At 34.6% G+C, this 17622-nt stretch overlaps 1 protein-coding gene across 1 annotated transcript in view; it reads right to left on the reverse strand.

The window, feature by feature from the left end:
• Window positions 1-17622, reverse strand: part of SNTG1 (syntrophin gamma 1) — a gene marked incomplete at its 5' end in the record, with an annotated part of 391830 nt that overhangs the window by 265240 nt on the left and 108968 nt on the right. Inside the window, one exon of the mRNA XM_003793729.2 lies at window positions 13131-13233. Within this exon, the coding sequence (XP_003793777.2) occupies window positions 13131-13233 (103 nt within the window). The remainder of the gene's footprint in view (window positions 1-13130; window positions 13234-17622) is intronic.

A 17622-nucleotide genomic window follows, 5' to 3' on the forward strand; every position in this document is an offset into this window, starting at 1 on the left:
TCTGTGGTCAGAGAAAATACTTTATTGTTTTATTTTTAAAAATCACCCCAGCCACGTTAACATTCAATACAACCCTAATCAGTAAGCAACCACCAACACCAGAGCAAAAGACGCTTCCTTTAGCTGCTAAGGTATGACTCATTCAAGTCTCTGATGGTCATTAGCATTTATAAGCAATATAATATTGTTAAATTAAGGTATGTACAGCAGCATTTTATTGATACAATGCTATTAACATTTAATAGACTACAGCATAGTGTAAACATAACTTTTATATGGGCTAAGAAACAAAAACATTTCTGGGACTTGCTTTATTGTGATACTCACTTTATTATAGTATTCTAGAATTGAACTCGCAAAATTTTCTGGGTATGCCTTGTATATATTATCTACCAGAGACTCTAGATTCAAGGACCCACAGAGGCTGAAACTGAAATGACTGTGCAATATAATTCATGCAAATGGTAACTAAAAGAGAGTAGGGTGGCCATTCTTATTCCCAAAAAAGACAAAATAATCTTTAAATAAAATCAGTCACAAGAGACAAAGGAGGACATTATATAATGGAAAAAGAGTCAATTCACGAAGAAGATATGCCAATTATAAAAATATATCTACCTAATAGCAGAGTACCCAAATACATGTATATGAAGGAAACATTGACAGAATTAAAGGTAGAGACACATGAGACAATAATAGTTTGATATTTAAGTACTCAACTTCCAATAATTTATAGAACATCTAGACAGAAAAAACTTAAAGGAACAAAGTACTTGGACTACATTATAGACCAATTTGGCTTAAAACATACAGAAATACAGCACCCTCCACCCCCAAGTAACAAAATATACCTCTCATGTGCATGAGAAACATCCTCCCTAATAGCTCATATGTTAAGTCACAAAATAAATTTTTAAAAATTTTAAAATATGGAAATATTATATATAACTTTTCTAATAAAATGGAATAAAACTGGAATTCAATAGCAGAAAGACAACTGGAAAATTCAAAAATATGTGGAAAGTAAACAAGACACTTTTAAATAATCAATAAGTCAAAGAAAAAAATCACAACAAAATTTTTAAAAATCTTGAGATTTTTCAAGATGGTTGACTAGAAATATCAAATACCAGTTCTTCTTAGAAAGAAGATTGAAAGTTATAAGGTAATAATTATCACCTGAGTGGAATACTAAGGGAAGAATGCTAGAATCCAGCAGAAAATCTGGAAGCAGCAGCTCAGGCATAGGAAAAAAACAAAAAACCAGACAAGGACAACAAAAACACAAGAGTTTGGTAGAGATTGAACCCCAAGAAGCTTGAAGTATTGTGGAAAAATAGATGAAGGTGATCTTTGCTCCACTCACCCCTGAAGCAGAATTCTGGCTTCCAAACTGTTGGAGACTCCTCCAGATAAACCCAAATAGTCCTGTGGGCAGTGATTTTGGTACTTCTGGAGGGCAGAGCTGCCAGCATGCACCAGCTCACTCTCCATCCCCTCAGGTCTGAGCTGAGATAGCAAATGTTACATATTTCATGCACTCTCTGTGGCCTTCTGTTTTGCCCAGGGAGTTTTAGCCTTTGTGTGGCCTCATCACTTGCCTCTAAACATTTCCAAGCAACTGCCTGGCCTGCAGCAACCTCCAGGGTTTTCAATACCCAGTGCAGCAGAGAACGCTTTGAATTCTAACCTGCAAAGTGGGCTGCCCCTGGAGGAAGGCAAAGTCAGTGCTAAAGTGCCCCTTGGAACAAAGGATACCAGAGCATTCTCATTCTTCTGCCAAGAACTCCCCAGTTGTGAGCTAAATGTGGCTGTGCCCTGTCCCAGTGGAGATGCAGGCAATGCACTGAGTTCTGCAGTGGAGGACTGGGGTTCTGCCCCAGTGACCAGGCAGCACCAGCACCTGGGAATTGATGTGTAGCGGGGAGACACATCCTCTTGCCCCACTCACTGCTGTCCATATAGCTATAGCTGTTCCCATGGGAGGGGGCACATGGTAGGACAGCAAATCCTGGGTTATTAGGGACAGATGAACCCCCATTGATAGTGTGCCCACCACTCACAGGCTTATTTGAAAGTCAGGACTCATCCCACTGCCTACAAGGAATGGCAGAAAAATACAAATGACCCACAAAACTCTGTTTTGGCCTGAGGAAATAAGGTTTTCCTCACGACCTTTCAGTATAAATATGTAGGACAGGTGTTTTCCTCAAGCCCTTAGCTACATTGAAGCCCGGAGGTAAATAACAGTGTCTACTGTTCAATCAAAGTCATGATTCCCAGGTGAGATATAAGATGGGGATGAGAATTGCATTTCTACCTACCCAGAACAAGAAGCTTGTGCAGTGCTGTGCCCCTAGTTGGAAGCACAGCAAATTTACCACAAGCTCCCCTGCCATATCTGTCAGGGATGGTGCTTCTACTCATTATCAGAGTGTCTGAGGGTGAGCTCAGTGATCTATAGCCACCTGGCTTTGTCTGCACCCCCAGCGACAGAGCAGGGAACTCAGGGTGCTAGTCATTCCATAGCCTAACCTATCTTCCAAAACAACTGGAAATACTTACTGGTCAACAAAGATCAAGTGCATGTCCATGGCCTGGAGGTTGAACACACAACCCAATATAAAAGCTGTCCACAAAAGTTCTGATGTGTAAGATAAGCTTCCTGAAAACTCTGCAACCCCAGCCCCACAAAAGGTAATGAGCCTACCCTGTGCACAGGATATCACTACTACAGTCAGCATTTGAGAAAGCCATCAACAAAACCATCTCTAACCAAGGAAGGCACATAGAGCCTTGGCATCCTGAAAAGCACTCAAATTCAAAGCCAAATAACTAAATTCAACATTATGACACACCCTCAAGGGGGAAAAAACAAAAACAAAAAAGGCAATGAAAAAGAAAAAAGAAAGCCCTAAGTAAATTAAAAATACTAAGTGACCATTTCTCCAGATGAGAAGGAACCAGTATTAGAAATCTAGCAATATAAAAAAAAAAAATGGTGTTTGGCAACCTCCAAAGATTACACTATCTCTGGCACTAGATGCTAACCACAATGAAAACTCTGAAGTGAAAGATAAAGAATTCAGCTTATATATTGTTAGAAAGCTGAATGAGATCCAGGAGAAAATTGAAAGCCAACAGAAAAAAGTAATATAAATAATTCAAGATATAAATAAAAAATTTAATAATGAGGAAGATAATTTTAAAACACCAAACTGATCATCTGGAAATGACAAATCATTGAAAGAATTATAAAATACAGATGAAAGCTTTAACAATACACCAGACCAGGCAGACGAAAGATTATCAGAGCACAAATAAATGTCTTTTGAATTAACACAGAGAACAATGAATTTTTAAAAATGAACAAAGTCTTCAAGAAATATAAGATTATGTAAAGTGACCCAACTTATATGTGTTATAGGTATTCCTGAGGAAGAAGAAGAAAAAGTTAAAAGGTTAGAAAACCTATATGAGGTAAAAAATTAGGAAAAAAATTATCTGGTCTTTCCAAAGATGTAGGCATGCAGATCAAGGAAACTCAGAGAGCACCTGGGGGACTTTTTACAGTGGGGTGAGTCCTGACTTACAAGTTGATCCTCATGAAAATACATAGTCAAACATGTAGCCAAAGTCAACATGAGTGAAAAACTTCTACAAGTAGCAAGACACAAGTGTCTCACAATTACTTACAAAGGAAATTTCTTTTCTAATTACTTACAAAGGAAATTTCATCTGACTAACAGACTAACATCTGACTTTTAGAGGAAACCATACAAGCTAGAAGTGACATTGGAGTCATAATTTTAGTCTTCATTAAAAAATAAACCAAACAAAAAAAGTGCTGCCAGCCAAGTATGTTGCATCCTTCAAAACTAAGCTTCATAATGAAGGAGAAATAAAGTCTTTCCCAGACAAATAAACACTAAGATAATTTGTGAAAAAGGACAGGTCTAATAAGATATGTTCAAAGGAGTTCTAAACATGGAAACATAAGGTTGATATTCATCATCATAAAAACACATAAAGAACAAAACAGATCCCATACAATAATTACACAATTGAAACTACAAAACAACTAGGCAGTAATTACCATTATTACAGAAACAAAACCTCACATATCAATATTAATCTCACATATCAATATTAACCACATTTAGACCTTGGACTAAATGCTTCATTTAAAAGATAGAGACTGGCAGAATAGATTAAAAATAAACAAATAATCCAACTATACACTGCTTATAAGAAACCCACATAATGCGCAAATACATACAGACTTAACATCAGGTCAAGAAAAGATAGTCCATAGACAAGGTAACATACAGACAGTAGGAGTAGCTATACTTAGAAACCTACAACATCCTAAGCTTGAAACAGGAAGAAACATAAACACTGAACAGACTAAGAATGACTAGGAAATTTTGTCAGTAATAAAAAATATCTATTAAAAAATGAGTACCAGATGGATTAACAATCAAATTTTACCAGATGTACAACAAAATAATAATAATCTTATCAAAATTGCTCCCCTCAATTAAGGAGGTAATCCTCCCTAACTCAGTTGGTGATCCTAATATAATAACTAGGCAAACACACCACAATAAAAAAAAAAGAAAATTATAGGCTAATATTTCTGGTGAACATAAATGCAAAAATACTAGTATATACAATATCACAGAGAAAAGATAATATACCACAATCAAGTAAGTTTTATTCCAGGGATGCAAGAATGATTTAACACACACAAATCAATAAATAAGATTCCCCACATAAACAGAATAAAAAACAAAAAACGTGTAATCATCTCAATAGATGCAGAAAAATAAATCAATAAAATTCAGCATTCCTTCAAGGTAAAAACAGTCAAGAAACTAAGCACTAAAAAACATACCTCAAAGCAATAAGCACCAAAAACAATAAACCTGTATCCAACAATATACTGAATAGTGATGAGTTGAAAGCATTCCCTAAAGACTGGGACAAGATAGATATTCCTACTTATAGTGCTTTTTAAAAATATAGTACTGGAAGTCTTTGCAAAGCAATCACAAGTCAAAGAAATAAAAAGCAAAGCAGAAGTCAATTTATCTCTGTTTGCTGATGGTAAGATCTGATACTTAGAATTTTCTAAACACCAAAGACACCTTTGAAAGACTCCTAGATTTGATAAATGACTTTATCAAAATATTAGGATACAAAATCAACATTAAAACATTAGTAACATTTCTGCACAACAATGACAATCAATCTGAGACCCAAATCAATAACCAATCTTATTTACAGTAGAGTACATATAAAAAAAGTTAGAAATACATTTAACAAGAAAGGTGAAATTTCTCTGCAAAGAAAACTACAAAATACTGATGAAAACAATTGTAGATAACAAACTAATAGAATAATAAACTTTGCTCACATATTGGAATAATGAATATCATTTAAATGACCATATTGTCCAAAGATCTATGGACTCAACACAATTCCTATCAAATCACCAACGTCAGTTCTTACAGAATTAGAAAAAAAACTAAAATTCATATAAAATCTTAAAAAAGTATGAACAGCCAAAGCAAAGGTAAACGAAAAGAACATAAATAGAGAACATTACTTGACTTGATTTAGTGTCATACTAACCAAAATTACATAGCACTGATATTGAAATAGATACATAGATCAGTGGAACAGAATAAATAACTTAGAAATAAAACTGTATGTTTACACTAACTGATCTTTGAATAACTTAAGAAAAACATATACTGGAGAAAGGACACCCTTTCAATAAATGGTACTGGGAAAATTGGATATGTAAAAGAAAGAAATTGGACCTATATCTCTCATCATAAGAAAATTAACTCAAAGTAGAACAAAGACTTAAGTGTAAGATCTGAAACTATAAAATTTCTAAAAGAGGACCTAGAAAAAACTACTCTGGTCATCGGCATACACAAAGAATTTATAACCAAGTCCTCAGAAGCAAATATAACAAAAATAAAAATTAAACCAAAAAGCTTCCACACAGCAAAAGAAATAACCAAAAGAGTAAATGAAAAATACCTACAACATAGGAGAAAATATTGACAAACCATGCATGTGACCAAGGACTCATATCCAGAATCTATAAAGTACACGAACAAGTCAATAATAAATCTAATACTCTGTTAAAACATGGGTTAAGAACATGAACATTTATTTTAAAGAAGGCATTCAAGTAGCCAATGAACATAGGAAAAAATTTTCAACATTGCTAATCTCCAAAGAAATACAATTTAAGACCACAAGAACATATCATAACAGTCAGAATGTCTATTATTAAAACGTCTAGAAACAGTAGACAGTAGTGAGGATGTGGAAGAAAGGGAAAGTTTATACACCGTTGGTGTAAGAGGGAATACAACTTCTATAGAAAACAATATAGAGCTTTCTCAAATAACTATTTATAAAAATAGAACAGTCATTTGATCTAGGATAGATATCCAAATGGAATGACATCATTATAGAAAGCAATATATCTGCACTTGAATGTTTATAGCAGCCCAATTCACAATATTAAAGTCATGGCATCAACCTAAGTCATCAAGGAACGACTAGATAATCATGCCATGGGATGCTTATGTAAATTAACTCAATAACTGAGAGTCAAATACAGCATGTTTCACAAAAGGTGGGTGAGAGGAAGGGAAGAGATGAAAAATTATTGTGTATAAGCTACATTATTTCAGTGATAAGCTTAGAGTTCAACCCTATGCAATATATCCATCTAACAAAACTGCACTCATACTCTCTAAATCTATACAAATAAAAAATAGAAAAAAATAAAAAATATGAGGGACACTGAAAACTTTGAGATACACAAAAATTAAGAAATGCATAACATTTTGATTTGATTACTATATTTTCACAAATTAGTCACCACAACATTCTTATAAACCATTTTTTGAAAACATTCTTTCCACACATTTTCTTCAAGTGCTATAAGCTCACTTTTGTAGGTATGATAAGCTTCTTCGGGCTGGAGAAGCTCCTTCCACACACGTAAATTTTTTGAGTGTAGGGAACAGGAAATAATCACATGAGGCCAGGACAGGACCACAGGGTGGATGAGTGGTACGTTTAACCTCTGTGGGCTCCAGGAACTGAATGGTGATGTTGATTGTGAGGGTGGACACACTGCCAGGGTGCAAGATGGTCCCCCAAGTCCTGTCCTGGACCACCATTCTTGATAATGCCCCAAAGACTGACTGTCACTGTCCTTTGTTCCTCCAGGGAACACCTGTGACATGACCACTTTTGGAGAAGGAAGTTGCCACCATTTTCTTTCCAATACTTTGGGTCCACTTCACTTTTGTTGGTGGATTTTCACTGTTAAACAACAATGCCCACTGTCAACTGATGCTTATTCTTTGGACCAAACTGGCAAATCCAGGCGTCATCACCAGTAATGATGTCAGAAACTCACCAAGACTTGCCTGAGTGGAATCTGACCAGCATTTCTTCACACACTGTTCAGCACAGGTGCACTTTTGCTCATCTGTCCAAGTGTGAGGCACCATAGGGCTAAAACTCTCCCGACAGGAAGACAACTGCGGGATTTGGACCCTGCCGGTGATCCCGTCTGCAGGGCTGCCTCCTTGTCCTTACATGTCACTTGACTGTTTTCACAAACCATTTCTCCACAGCAGAGTTGTTTTCCTCACTCGCTGCAGCCACTGTATGCCCACTCCTCTCCTCTTCTTTTAGTAAAGTTCAGCCTCTTCTAAATTCTTGAAACCACAAAAAATCGTCCTGTAGGAATGAGTAAGAGCCCTAAACACTGTTGCAAATGCTCGAGGATTTGAGACTCCCCACTTTAAAATCCTAGAAAGCCATCGTGTGAAAGTGTCGTTTCTAGAGCTGATGCTGGCTGAATACTGTGTGGACAGAGACAAACGAAGCCTCCCAGGGACACAGATAAGCCGAGCAAGGTGACACTTGACAGCTCAATCAGAAAGGACACAACTGTTGACTGTGTTTCTTAGAAGTGAAATGATGGGCTATACTACAATCTGTCTCAAAATTTTATAATGACCTTCATATCTTGAAAAAAATGAAAAGGAAACACAAAATACCAAAATTTATGGAATGCAGCAAAAGCATAACTAAGAAAGAAATTTTTATTAGCAAACACATGTATTTTAAAGCACCACATTATAAAAGAATGACCTCAAATTACAGCCTAACTTTTAGTCTCCATGAACTTGGGGGTCGGGGTCCTAAATCCAGGTTAGCAGAAGGAAGCAAATACTAAAGCATCTTTTGTAAAAACCTGGCTGGAAGTGGAGACCATTCTTCTAAGTGAAGAATTTCAAGAATGGAAAAACAAACAGCTCATGAACACAATACTAAATCAGAACTAGTACATTACCACTTACCTACACATATGGAAGTAAAACTCAACAGGAATTAAACAGGGGAGAGGGGTTGGGTCAATTCACATCTAACTGGTACTATGCACACATTCTGGGGGAAGGGCACAATTGTGACCTTAAACTGAAATGTACAAAAGCAATTTATATAACCGAAAGTAGTATACCCCTGAAATACCACAAAATTTTAAGAAAAATTAAAAAATGAAATAGAAAATAATATAGGAAATCAATTAAACTAAAAATTATTTAATTAAAAACATCAATAATATTAGCAAACATTAGGAAGACTAAGAAGAAAAGATACCAATCAAATAAAAATTAGAAATGAAAGAGTAGACACTCTAAGTCATGTTGCAAAATCAGAAGGTATATCTATCCTAACGTGGACAGTTACATGCCAGGAAACAGGACAACCTAAAACTGCTTCCTCAAATATACAACTGACCAATCCTAATCGTGAAGACAGAAAATGTGGGGATATTGAATCAGAAACCAAATATCTCAAAAAAAAAAATCCAAGACCAGATAGCTCAGCTGGATAACTCCACTAAACATTTAAAGAATGATTAAAACCAATCCTTTTCAAACTCTTCAAAACAGTTGCAGAGGGAACATTTTCAAACTTAAGGCTGATAACAAAATCAGACAAAGATACCACAGAAAAGAAAACTGCAGACCCATATTTCTGATGAATATTGCTTTAAAATTCCTCAACAAAATGCTAGAAAATTGAGCTTAACAATGGTTAATAAAAAAGGACCATAAAAAGGACCACACCATGACCAAGTGTCTTTAATTTCAGAAATTCAACAATGATTCATCATAAAAAAAAATCAATCCAGGCAATATATCAAAGTAACAGGATGAAGGAAAAGATGATATAATCATCTCCATTGGTACAGAAAAAAGAATTGGAAAAAATTCAACATCCTTTCAAAAATGAACTTTACAAACTAGGAGGAGAAGGAAATTACATACCACAATAAATGCCATATATAAAAACCTCATAGCCAACATTGTATTAAATGATAGTAAACTGAAATCTTTCTAAGATCAGAAACTACACAAGGATATCCACTCTTGTCTCTTTTATTTAACATAGTACCTGAAGTACTACCCAAAAGAATTAGGTAAGAATAAGAAATAAAACTCATTAGAATTCAAAGGAAAAAACAAAATTATCTGTTTGCAGGTGATGTAGCTTAGATGTAAAAAATCCTTGGGCAGTGCCTGTCGCTCAAAGGAGTACGGCACCGGCTCCATAAACCAGAGGTGGCAGGTTCAAATCTGGCCCTGGCCCAAAACTGCAAAAAAAACCCGAAAGCAAAAAACAAAAAAATCTTAAATATTTCATTAAAATGGGTTAACACAAATAAAGTTGCAGAACAGAAAATATATAAAAGTGTGTTTTGTTCATTAAAATTTAACAATTAAAATAGAAAATTAAGGAAACAAGCCCATTTACAATAGCAGCACAAAGAATAATACAATTTGAAATATTCCAAATGAAGCTGCCTGGGCACAGTGGCTCACACCTGTAATCCTAGAATTCTGGGAGGCCAAGGCAGGTAGAGTGCTTATGCTCAGGAGTTAGAAACCAGCTTGAGCAAGAGCAAGAACCTGTCTCTACAAAAAATAGAAAAATAAGTGGGCATTGCAGCTGATGCCTATAATCCTGGCTACTTGGGAGGCAGGAAGATCATTTGAGCTTAGGAGTTTGAAGTTACTGTGACCTATGATGCCACAACACTCGACCCAGGATGACAAATAAATAAATAAATAAATAAGTAGTAATCAAACCAAGGAGATGAAAGGCTTGCTGAAAACCACAAAACATTATTGAAACATTAAAGATGACACATGTAAATGGAAAAGCATCCCATACTGATGAATTAGAAGAGTTAATAGTGTTGAAATGCCCTTGCAACCAATATAATCTCTACAATATCCAGGTTCAATGCAATTCCTAGCAAAATCTCAATGGCATTATTGGCATTATGCTATAGAAATAGAAAAAAAACATCTTAAAGCCAAATAATCTTAAAACTAAAGAACTTCAAAGGATCTTTAATAACCAAAAATTTCTGGAAAAAGAAAAGCAAAGATGAAAGCTTTATATTTTCCAATCTCACACTGTGTCCAAAGCTATAGTAACAAGAGCAGCAGTATTGGCACTGAGGTGCATGTATGGATCAGGGGAACAGAACGAGAGCCAAGACGTTGAGTCTCGATATATGCTCAAAGGATCGTCAACAAAGACGTCAAGGTCACACAATGAGAAATAAATTTTTTCTTCAACAAATTAAGTTACGGAAAGTGGATATTCACATGCAAAAGAATAATTGTGTGCATTTATCTTACACTATATATAAAAATTCCCTCAAAACAAAGACTTAAACATTAGACATGAAACCATAATATAATTGGAAGAAAATTCAGGAAAACTTCTTTATGACACTGGATTTGGTAATGATTTCCTGGATATCACACCAAAAGCCCAGGCAACAAGAGAACAGACAGACAGAGGTGACTGTGGAAGAATTAAAAGTTTCATGAAGCAAAGAAAATAATCAACAGCGTGAAAATATAATGTAAGAAATGGGAGAAACCATTTACAAACCATATGCCCCATAACAAGTTAATAGCCAGATTATAAAAATAATTCCTATAATTCAACAACAACCAAAAAACCCCGAAACAAATAACCAGATTAACAAAATAGTCAAAGGACTTGAATAGACATTTCTTAAAGAGTTATGCAAAAGGCCAAAAAGAATTTGAAAAAATATTCAACATAACTAACTTTGGGGTAAATTCAAATCAAAACCACAATAAGATTATATAGCATGGCCATTATCAAAACAAAACAAAACAAAATCCAGAAAATTACAGGCATTGGGGAGGATGTGGAGAAACTGGACTCCCTTGGCACTGCTGCTGGGAATTTAAAATGGTGCAGCTCCTATGGAAAACAGTCTGTTCATTATTAAAAATTTTTTTGAATTTGAATCCATACTTCTGGGCATATATCCAAAGTGATTTGAAGCTGGGTCGTGAACAGAGACTTCTTCCCCCTTATTTGCTGCAGCATTATTCACAGCAGCCGACCAGTAGAACGAGTCGGAATGTCACTGACTGATGAATGGATGAACAGAATGTGCGAAATACACACAAGGGATTCTTATTCAGCCTTAAAAAAGAACCAAATTCTGTCAGATGCCTCAATGTGGATGGGGGTTGAAGACTTTTTGCTTAGTGAAATAAGCTACTAATAAAAAAAAAATACTGTATGATGCTACTTTTATGAGATATCTATACTTGTTAAATTATTATAAACAGAAAACGGCTATAAACCGAAATGGTTATAATGGTTATTATAAGCAGAAAAAAACATGGTTATTTTCCAGAGGTTGCGTGTGGGGAAGTGGGAAGCTGAGGCACGCAGAGTTTCAGTTTTGCAAACTCCCAAAGTTCTGGAGTTGCCCAACAGTATGCAGAGGGCCCACTGCTGCACTGCAAGATTAGAAAGGGGAAACTTCATGTCATGTGTTCTTTAGCACAGTAAAAATAAGCCCACTTTGAAAATAAGTTTGGAAATTTATTAATAAGTTAATTATAAGTTTATCTAGTCACTCAGCAATTCCACTCAGGTATTTATTGTAGTGAAATAAAATTATAAAACTACCAAAAGCCTTATATAAGAATGTTTATAGAAGCTTTATTTATAATAGGAAAATATTAGAAACATCTCTGGCATCTCCAAAAGGATAGAGAATTAATGCATTTACACAATGGAATATTACAGAGCAATATAAGTGAATAAATTGTTAAAATATATCCCATAAATCAATCAAAAAGAAATTATTTATAATGAAAGTAGCCAAATATAAAAACTTAAATATAGTATACTTCCATTCTACAAAGTTCCAGAAGACACAGAACAATAGATGGTGCTGAGGAATTGTCAGTGATTCTCTCTAGGGCTAGATTTCACTGGCAAGGGGCACAGAGGAAATATGATTAAAAAGAGTATAGATAAGCAAATTTGTGCCTTTTCGGAATTCATCCATGAGTTTCAGATCTTTGCATTTGAATTTCATGTAAATTATTCCTCAGTTAAAAATATATTTCTTTTTTTAGCAAAAGTATTAGATAATTTATATTTTATTTCAGAGACAAGGACAATGAAGTAAAATTGACAAAGAATATTTTAAGTGCTCTTACATAACTTAGTATACTTTACAAAGGCAAATGCTCCCTTCAATCTTCCTACTCTCATCAGGACAACCCAAGTGCAGATTTTAATTGAACAAGACCAGTAATGAAGTCAAAGTACATCATTTTCTGATCAGAGAAAATGGATTCGCCAAATATTCTGAATGAAACTTAATAGGTATACATAATACATATATGATATTTGATATGATGCCTACTTATAAAACAAATAGTCTCAAGATGTCTCAAGATTTGAGATAGTCTCAAATTATCTCAAGATGGATAATAGTCCTCCAATTGTAGCATGGAGGATAACTACAATGTGGTCAATACTCTCTGTAACAAAAGTAACATCTGCTTCCTTTTCAAAAGGGCATCTTGACAATGTCTGTATTCAGGCAGGAATCTTGACTTTAAGAAGAAATAACCAACTACTGCCAGAAAATAATGGTTTAGAACACAAATGTGATGATGTGCACCAGTTATCTGCTCTTCATAAATGCTTACATGCACAGTCTTCATTCAAGGGGAGTTTGAGGAAAGCAGGTGCTCTTTTTAAAAATGACACTGTTAGAGTCACTTCTTCTCCTGCATTCCGAAGAACTTGAACCTAAAAAAAGAAAAAGAATAAGAATTCAATTATCATTATGCTTCTGATTTTTATACGATTGAAGTCTCGAAGTTATTTTTTCTCTTTTTCCCTCCCATTTTTTCCCTAAGTAGCTGGAAACATTTTATAGAAGATGGAGGGAATAAATTATTTATCACTGTAGCAATGCAGCCACCAGTGTTCATCTTTTCACTGTTCTGTGGTCCCCGTTCATACACGATGCATGCCTTTCACTCACACTGACTGAGGTCTTCCTGTGCTTCTGGTTGGTATTAGGCATTGTGAGGATGCTCAAATCTACAGAAATACTGATGGAATGTACAAGTCAATGTATTTATTAGTACATATTTCTTGAGCATTTGTTATGCTCCAACCTTTGGAATATCTATTTTACATAATAAAATTGGCTAAGATATAAGAAAAAATGATTATAAAAAAAGGATTCTCCATACATTTACCAGAGCAGTAATTTATATTGAACATAATTGACCTAATTCACTCAAACTCTTTAAAAAATAAATAGGTATTACTTTCCTAATTCATAATTAAATGCTTCTTTTTCTGCAAACCTGTTATTATTATTAATGGGACTTAAGATTATAAAGTTTGTTATTGTCAATAATTCTCAATGTTTTAAATTATGAAATTCGTAGATCTACGCCCCCCAGTTGAAGTAATGCTAATTTCTCTATATGAAGAAAAATATAAGAAATGTAAAAGGTAAATTTTTAAAAAATTAACAATACAACAAGAAGCAGGGGAGTTATTTATAGCAAGCATACCCAGAAAAATTATAAAAATATTTATAATTTTAAACTCTTATGTAAATTAAAGAAATAATCAAGAATACTTAACATAGGAGCAATTAATAAACAGAAATACAAGTTGTTTTGAAATACATAGAAAAATGGCTCAACCTCAAGTAACTAAATAACTGGCTATATAAAAATAGTTTGACTTCTAGTCCTGCCAAGATGGCATTGACCCATCCCTCTATGTTCCTCCCCAGTACCTACAACTGTAAACACTGAAAAGAATGCAGGAGGTAACAAGAAGAGAACTTGACAAGGCAGGAAAAAAAAAAAAAAACGATTGGGGGTCTCAGGATTGGAGTGACAGCCCAGGAACTGGGTGTCTCCCACGCCCCCACATGACAGAGGAACACTAACCAGGAACTGGGTGTCTCCCACGCCCCCACATGATAGAGGAACACTAACCAGGAAGTGGGGGTCTCCCACGCCCCCATGTGATAGAGGAACACTAACCAGGAACTGGGGGTCTCCCACTACCCCACCTGACAGAGGAACACTAACCGGGAACTGGGGGTCTCCCACGCCCCCACCTGACAGAGGAACACTAACTAGTTTGGTGATTTTCTGACCCCAGAGTAAAAGCAGGAAGCAGACTGGCTTGTTTCCTGGTGGTCTGCACTGAAGGGATGAGCTGCCAGCACCAGGCTTGCCCATCAGAGCCAGTGAAAGGGAGTGGTCAGAACCCCTGGTGACAAACAAGCAGTCCCTGACCAGTCTGCTGCTCTTCCTGCTGGGCCTGAGAATTCTCTTTCCCACTTAGAGGCATCCTGTGATTGGGAGCACTGAGGGTCATCTCATCACAAATGTTCACTAAGAGAAGAAACTGTCACTGAGGGTCTAAGACTACCGTCCACACCTAAGGCCTCACTGTGGTAGAGAATGCCCACAAAGGTAAGGCTGTCCCCACCCTCCAGCCTACTTTCTCCACAGGCAGATTCTCCTTAGCAAGAACCGACCTGTAAATGCTCTTAGTCACAACTCGTCACCTAATCAGTGCAGGACAGGGGCCAATCTAAGAAAGCAATTTCCATCTTTTCAAATAGCACCACCAGGGAATGGTGGGCACCCCGGTGGGATAAATCAGTAAGACCAGAGTAACACCAAACAAGCTCTACGTTGTATGTTGTAAATGTAGCCAAGCCTGCAAAGTTTTGTGCTACACAGTAAATTTCTGTTTTTAAAATTTTAAAATAAGATTTGGAGTCAGATAATCTAATAAACAAAATGGCAAAATGGCCAGGATATAATCAAAATTACATGTCACACTAAGATCTGGGAAAAGCACAATTTGAAAGACACAATTGTCACAATTAACAACAATGACAAAAATGACCTATTGAGATTATCTGATAAGGATTTTGAAAAAAATTAATAAAATTTTCTTAATAAGAAATTGTAATTTCTTTTGAACCAAATAAAAAATTATGGAATTTCATCAAAGAAATAAGTTGTATAAAATATTTGAATGAAAATTAAAGAAGTAAATATATAATTAAAAAATTAAAAAATCCTTTCTGGATTAGCTCAATGACAAAGTGGAGGAAGCAAAGTATAGAATTAATGAAGATAAGGATAGGACAATAGAATTTGTCCAATTTGAATGAAAGATAGATTACAACCCCACCCCCATCCCCAAAAGAGTCTCAGTAACCTGCAAGGTAGTAACAAAATATAAAGTTCATGTTATTGGAGTCACAAACATGAGGAAAAGGAAGAGTAGGGCTAAAAGAGTATTTAAACACTGTCTGAAAACTTCCCAAATTGGGTAACAGATGTGACCCCCCTATATTTCAGAAGCTTAGAGAATCCCAAAATGATCCTGCTAAAGGAATCTATACCAAGACACATGATAATTAAAATTTGCAAACTAAAGATAAAAGAAATTGGAACTCTTACAAGCATCTGAGGATAAAGGACATATAAGCATTATTAGAATTTGCTAACAAATCAAATCCAAGAATACATTAAAAAAAATCATCATCAATTGGAATTTAATCCAAGAATTCAAGGTTGGTATAGAAAATCATTCAGCATAATTAACCATATTTGAAAACTAAATTGACTCAACAAAAAACATTCATCAATATCTGAAATCCAGACCTGATGTGCACTTCTGAGTAAAGTAATAGAAGAGGGGAACTTCCTGAACTGACAAAGGCAACCTGTGAAATTCTGCAGCTAATCATCACTAAGTGATAAAAGATTGAAGGTCCTGAGGTCTTAAGTTTAGAAAAACATTTTTTTAAGATCCATATTGTCCACTTCTAGTCAACATTTCCATGGAGTTCTCAAGCAGGGAAGCATGGAAGAAAAAAAACTAGGAGTCCAGATTTGAAAGGAAGAAACTAATGACACAATGGAATATAAATACAAGACAATGGAATCTAATATATTTTTTTAAGCTATGTGATCCAATAAGTGATAATAGTTGTTTTCAGCAAGCTTACAGGACATAAGATTAATATAAAAATAACAGTTATTTTCTGTATACTAGCAATCAGAATTTCTAATTTTGAAAATAATACCACTTTTTATTCTATAAAGGCACTAACCATACAAAATGTTTATGTATCAATCTAAGAAAACTCTTTAGTGCTTTGTACACTAAAATCTACAAAACATTGCTAAAATAACTTTTAAAAATCTAAATATATGTATGAGAAAACTCAATATTGTTAAAATGTTGTATCTTCCCCCACTGACCTAGAGATTAAATGTAATCCCAATAGGAATCCCAGCATACGTTTCTATAAAAATTGACAAACTTATTCTAAAATTCATATGAAAAGTAAAAAAACCTAAATAACCAAATAATTTTTAAAAAAATAAAAGCAAAGCTGTTAAAACAACACTATTGAGCACTATTCAATTCAAGAGATATTACAAAGCTAAAGTCGTCAAGTTACTGTGATATTACCTAAAAGGATAAACAAATATTTCAAGTAAATATCCAGATGTAGATACAAAAAAAGTGAACAACTTATTTTCAATAAACGTGTCAAGGAGTATATAAAGTATAACTTTCCCAATAAATTGTGATAAATTGTGTAGGCAATTGGATATCCTCATTAGAAAAAAAAAAGAATTTTGGCCTATACCTCACACCACATACTAATAGTGCCTTGAAATAAATCAAAGACCTAAATGTAAAATCTAAAATTATAAAACTCCTAGAAGCAAATTTTGGAGAAAACCTTATAACATTGGGGTGGAAAAATTTGTTTAATTATTATACCAAAAGCATAGTCCATACAAAAATAAACTTTAAATTTGGAAGTAAAAATTGATCTACTCTATTCTATGAAAGACACATCTAAAAGAGCCAAAAGCTTAGAGAAAATATTTGTAAATCATTGCCTGATAAATAACATATACCTACAATATACATATTAAAAAAATACTTAAAACTAAATAATAATACAAATGACCCATTAAAACATGAGGAAAATACTTAGGCAGGTATTTGCCAAAAGAACTTACACAAAGTTTTAATTATTATTTTTTGTTTCAGAATATTATACGGGTACACATGTTTTGGTTACATAATTTTCTTTTAATTTTTTTTTGAATGGTAACT

The sequence above is a fragment of the Otolemur garnettii genome, unplaced genomic scaffold (genome assembly GCF_000181295.1).
Source record: "Otolemur garnettii isolate 467f Iridium unplaced genomic scaffold, OtoGar3 scaffold00071, whole genome shotgun sequence".
NCBI classification, from domain to species: domain Eukaryota; kingdom Metazoa; phylum Chordata; class Mammalia; order Primates; family Galagidae; genus Otolemur; species Otolemur garnettii.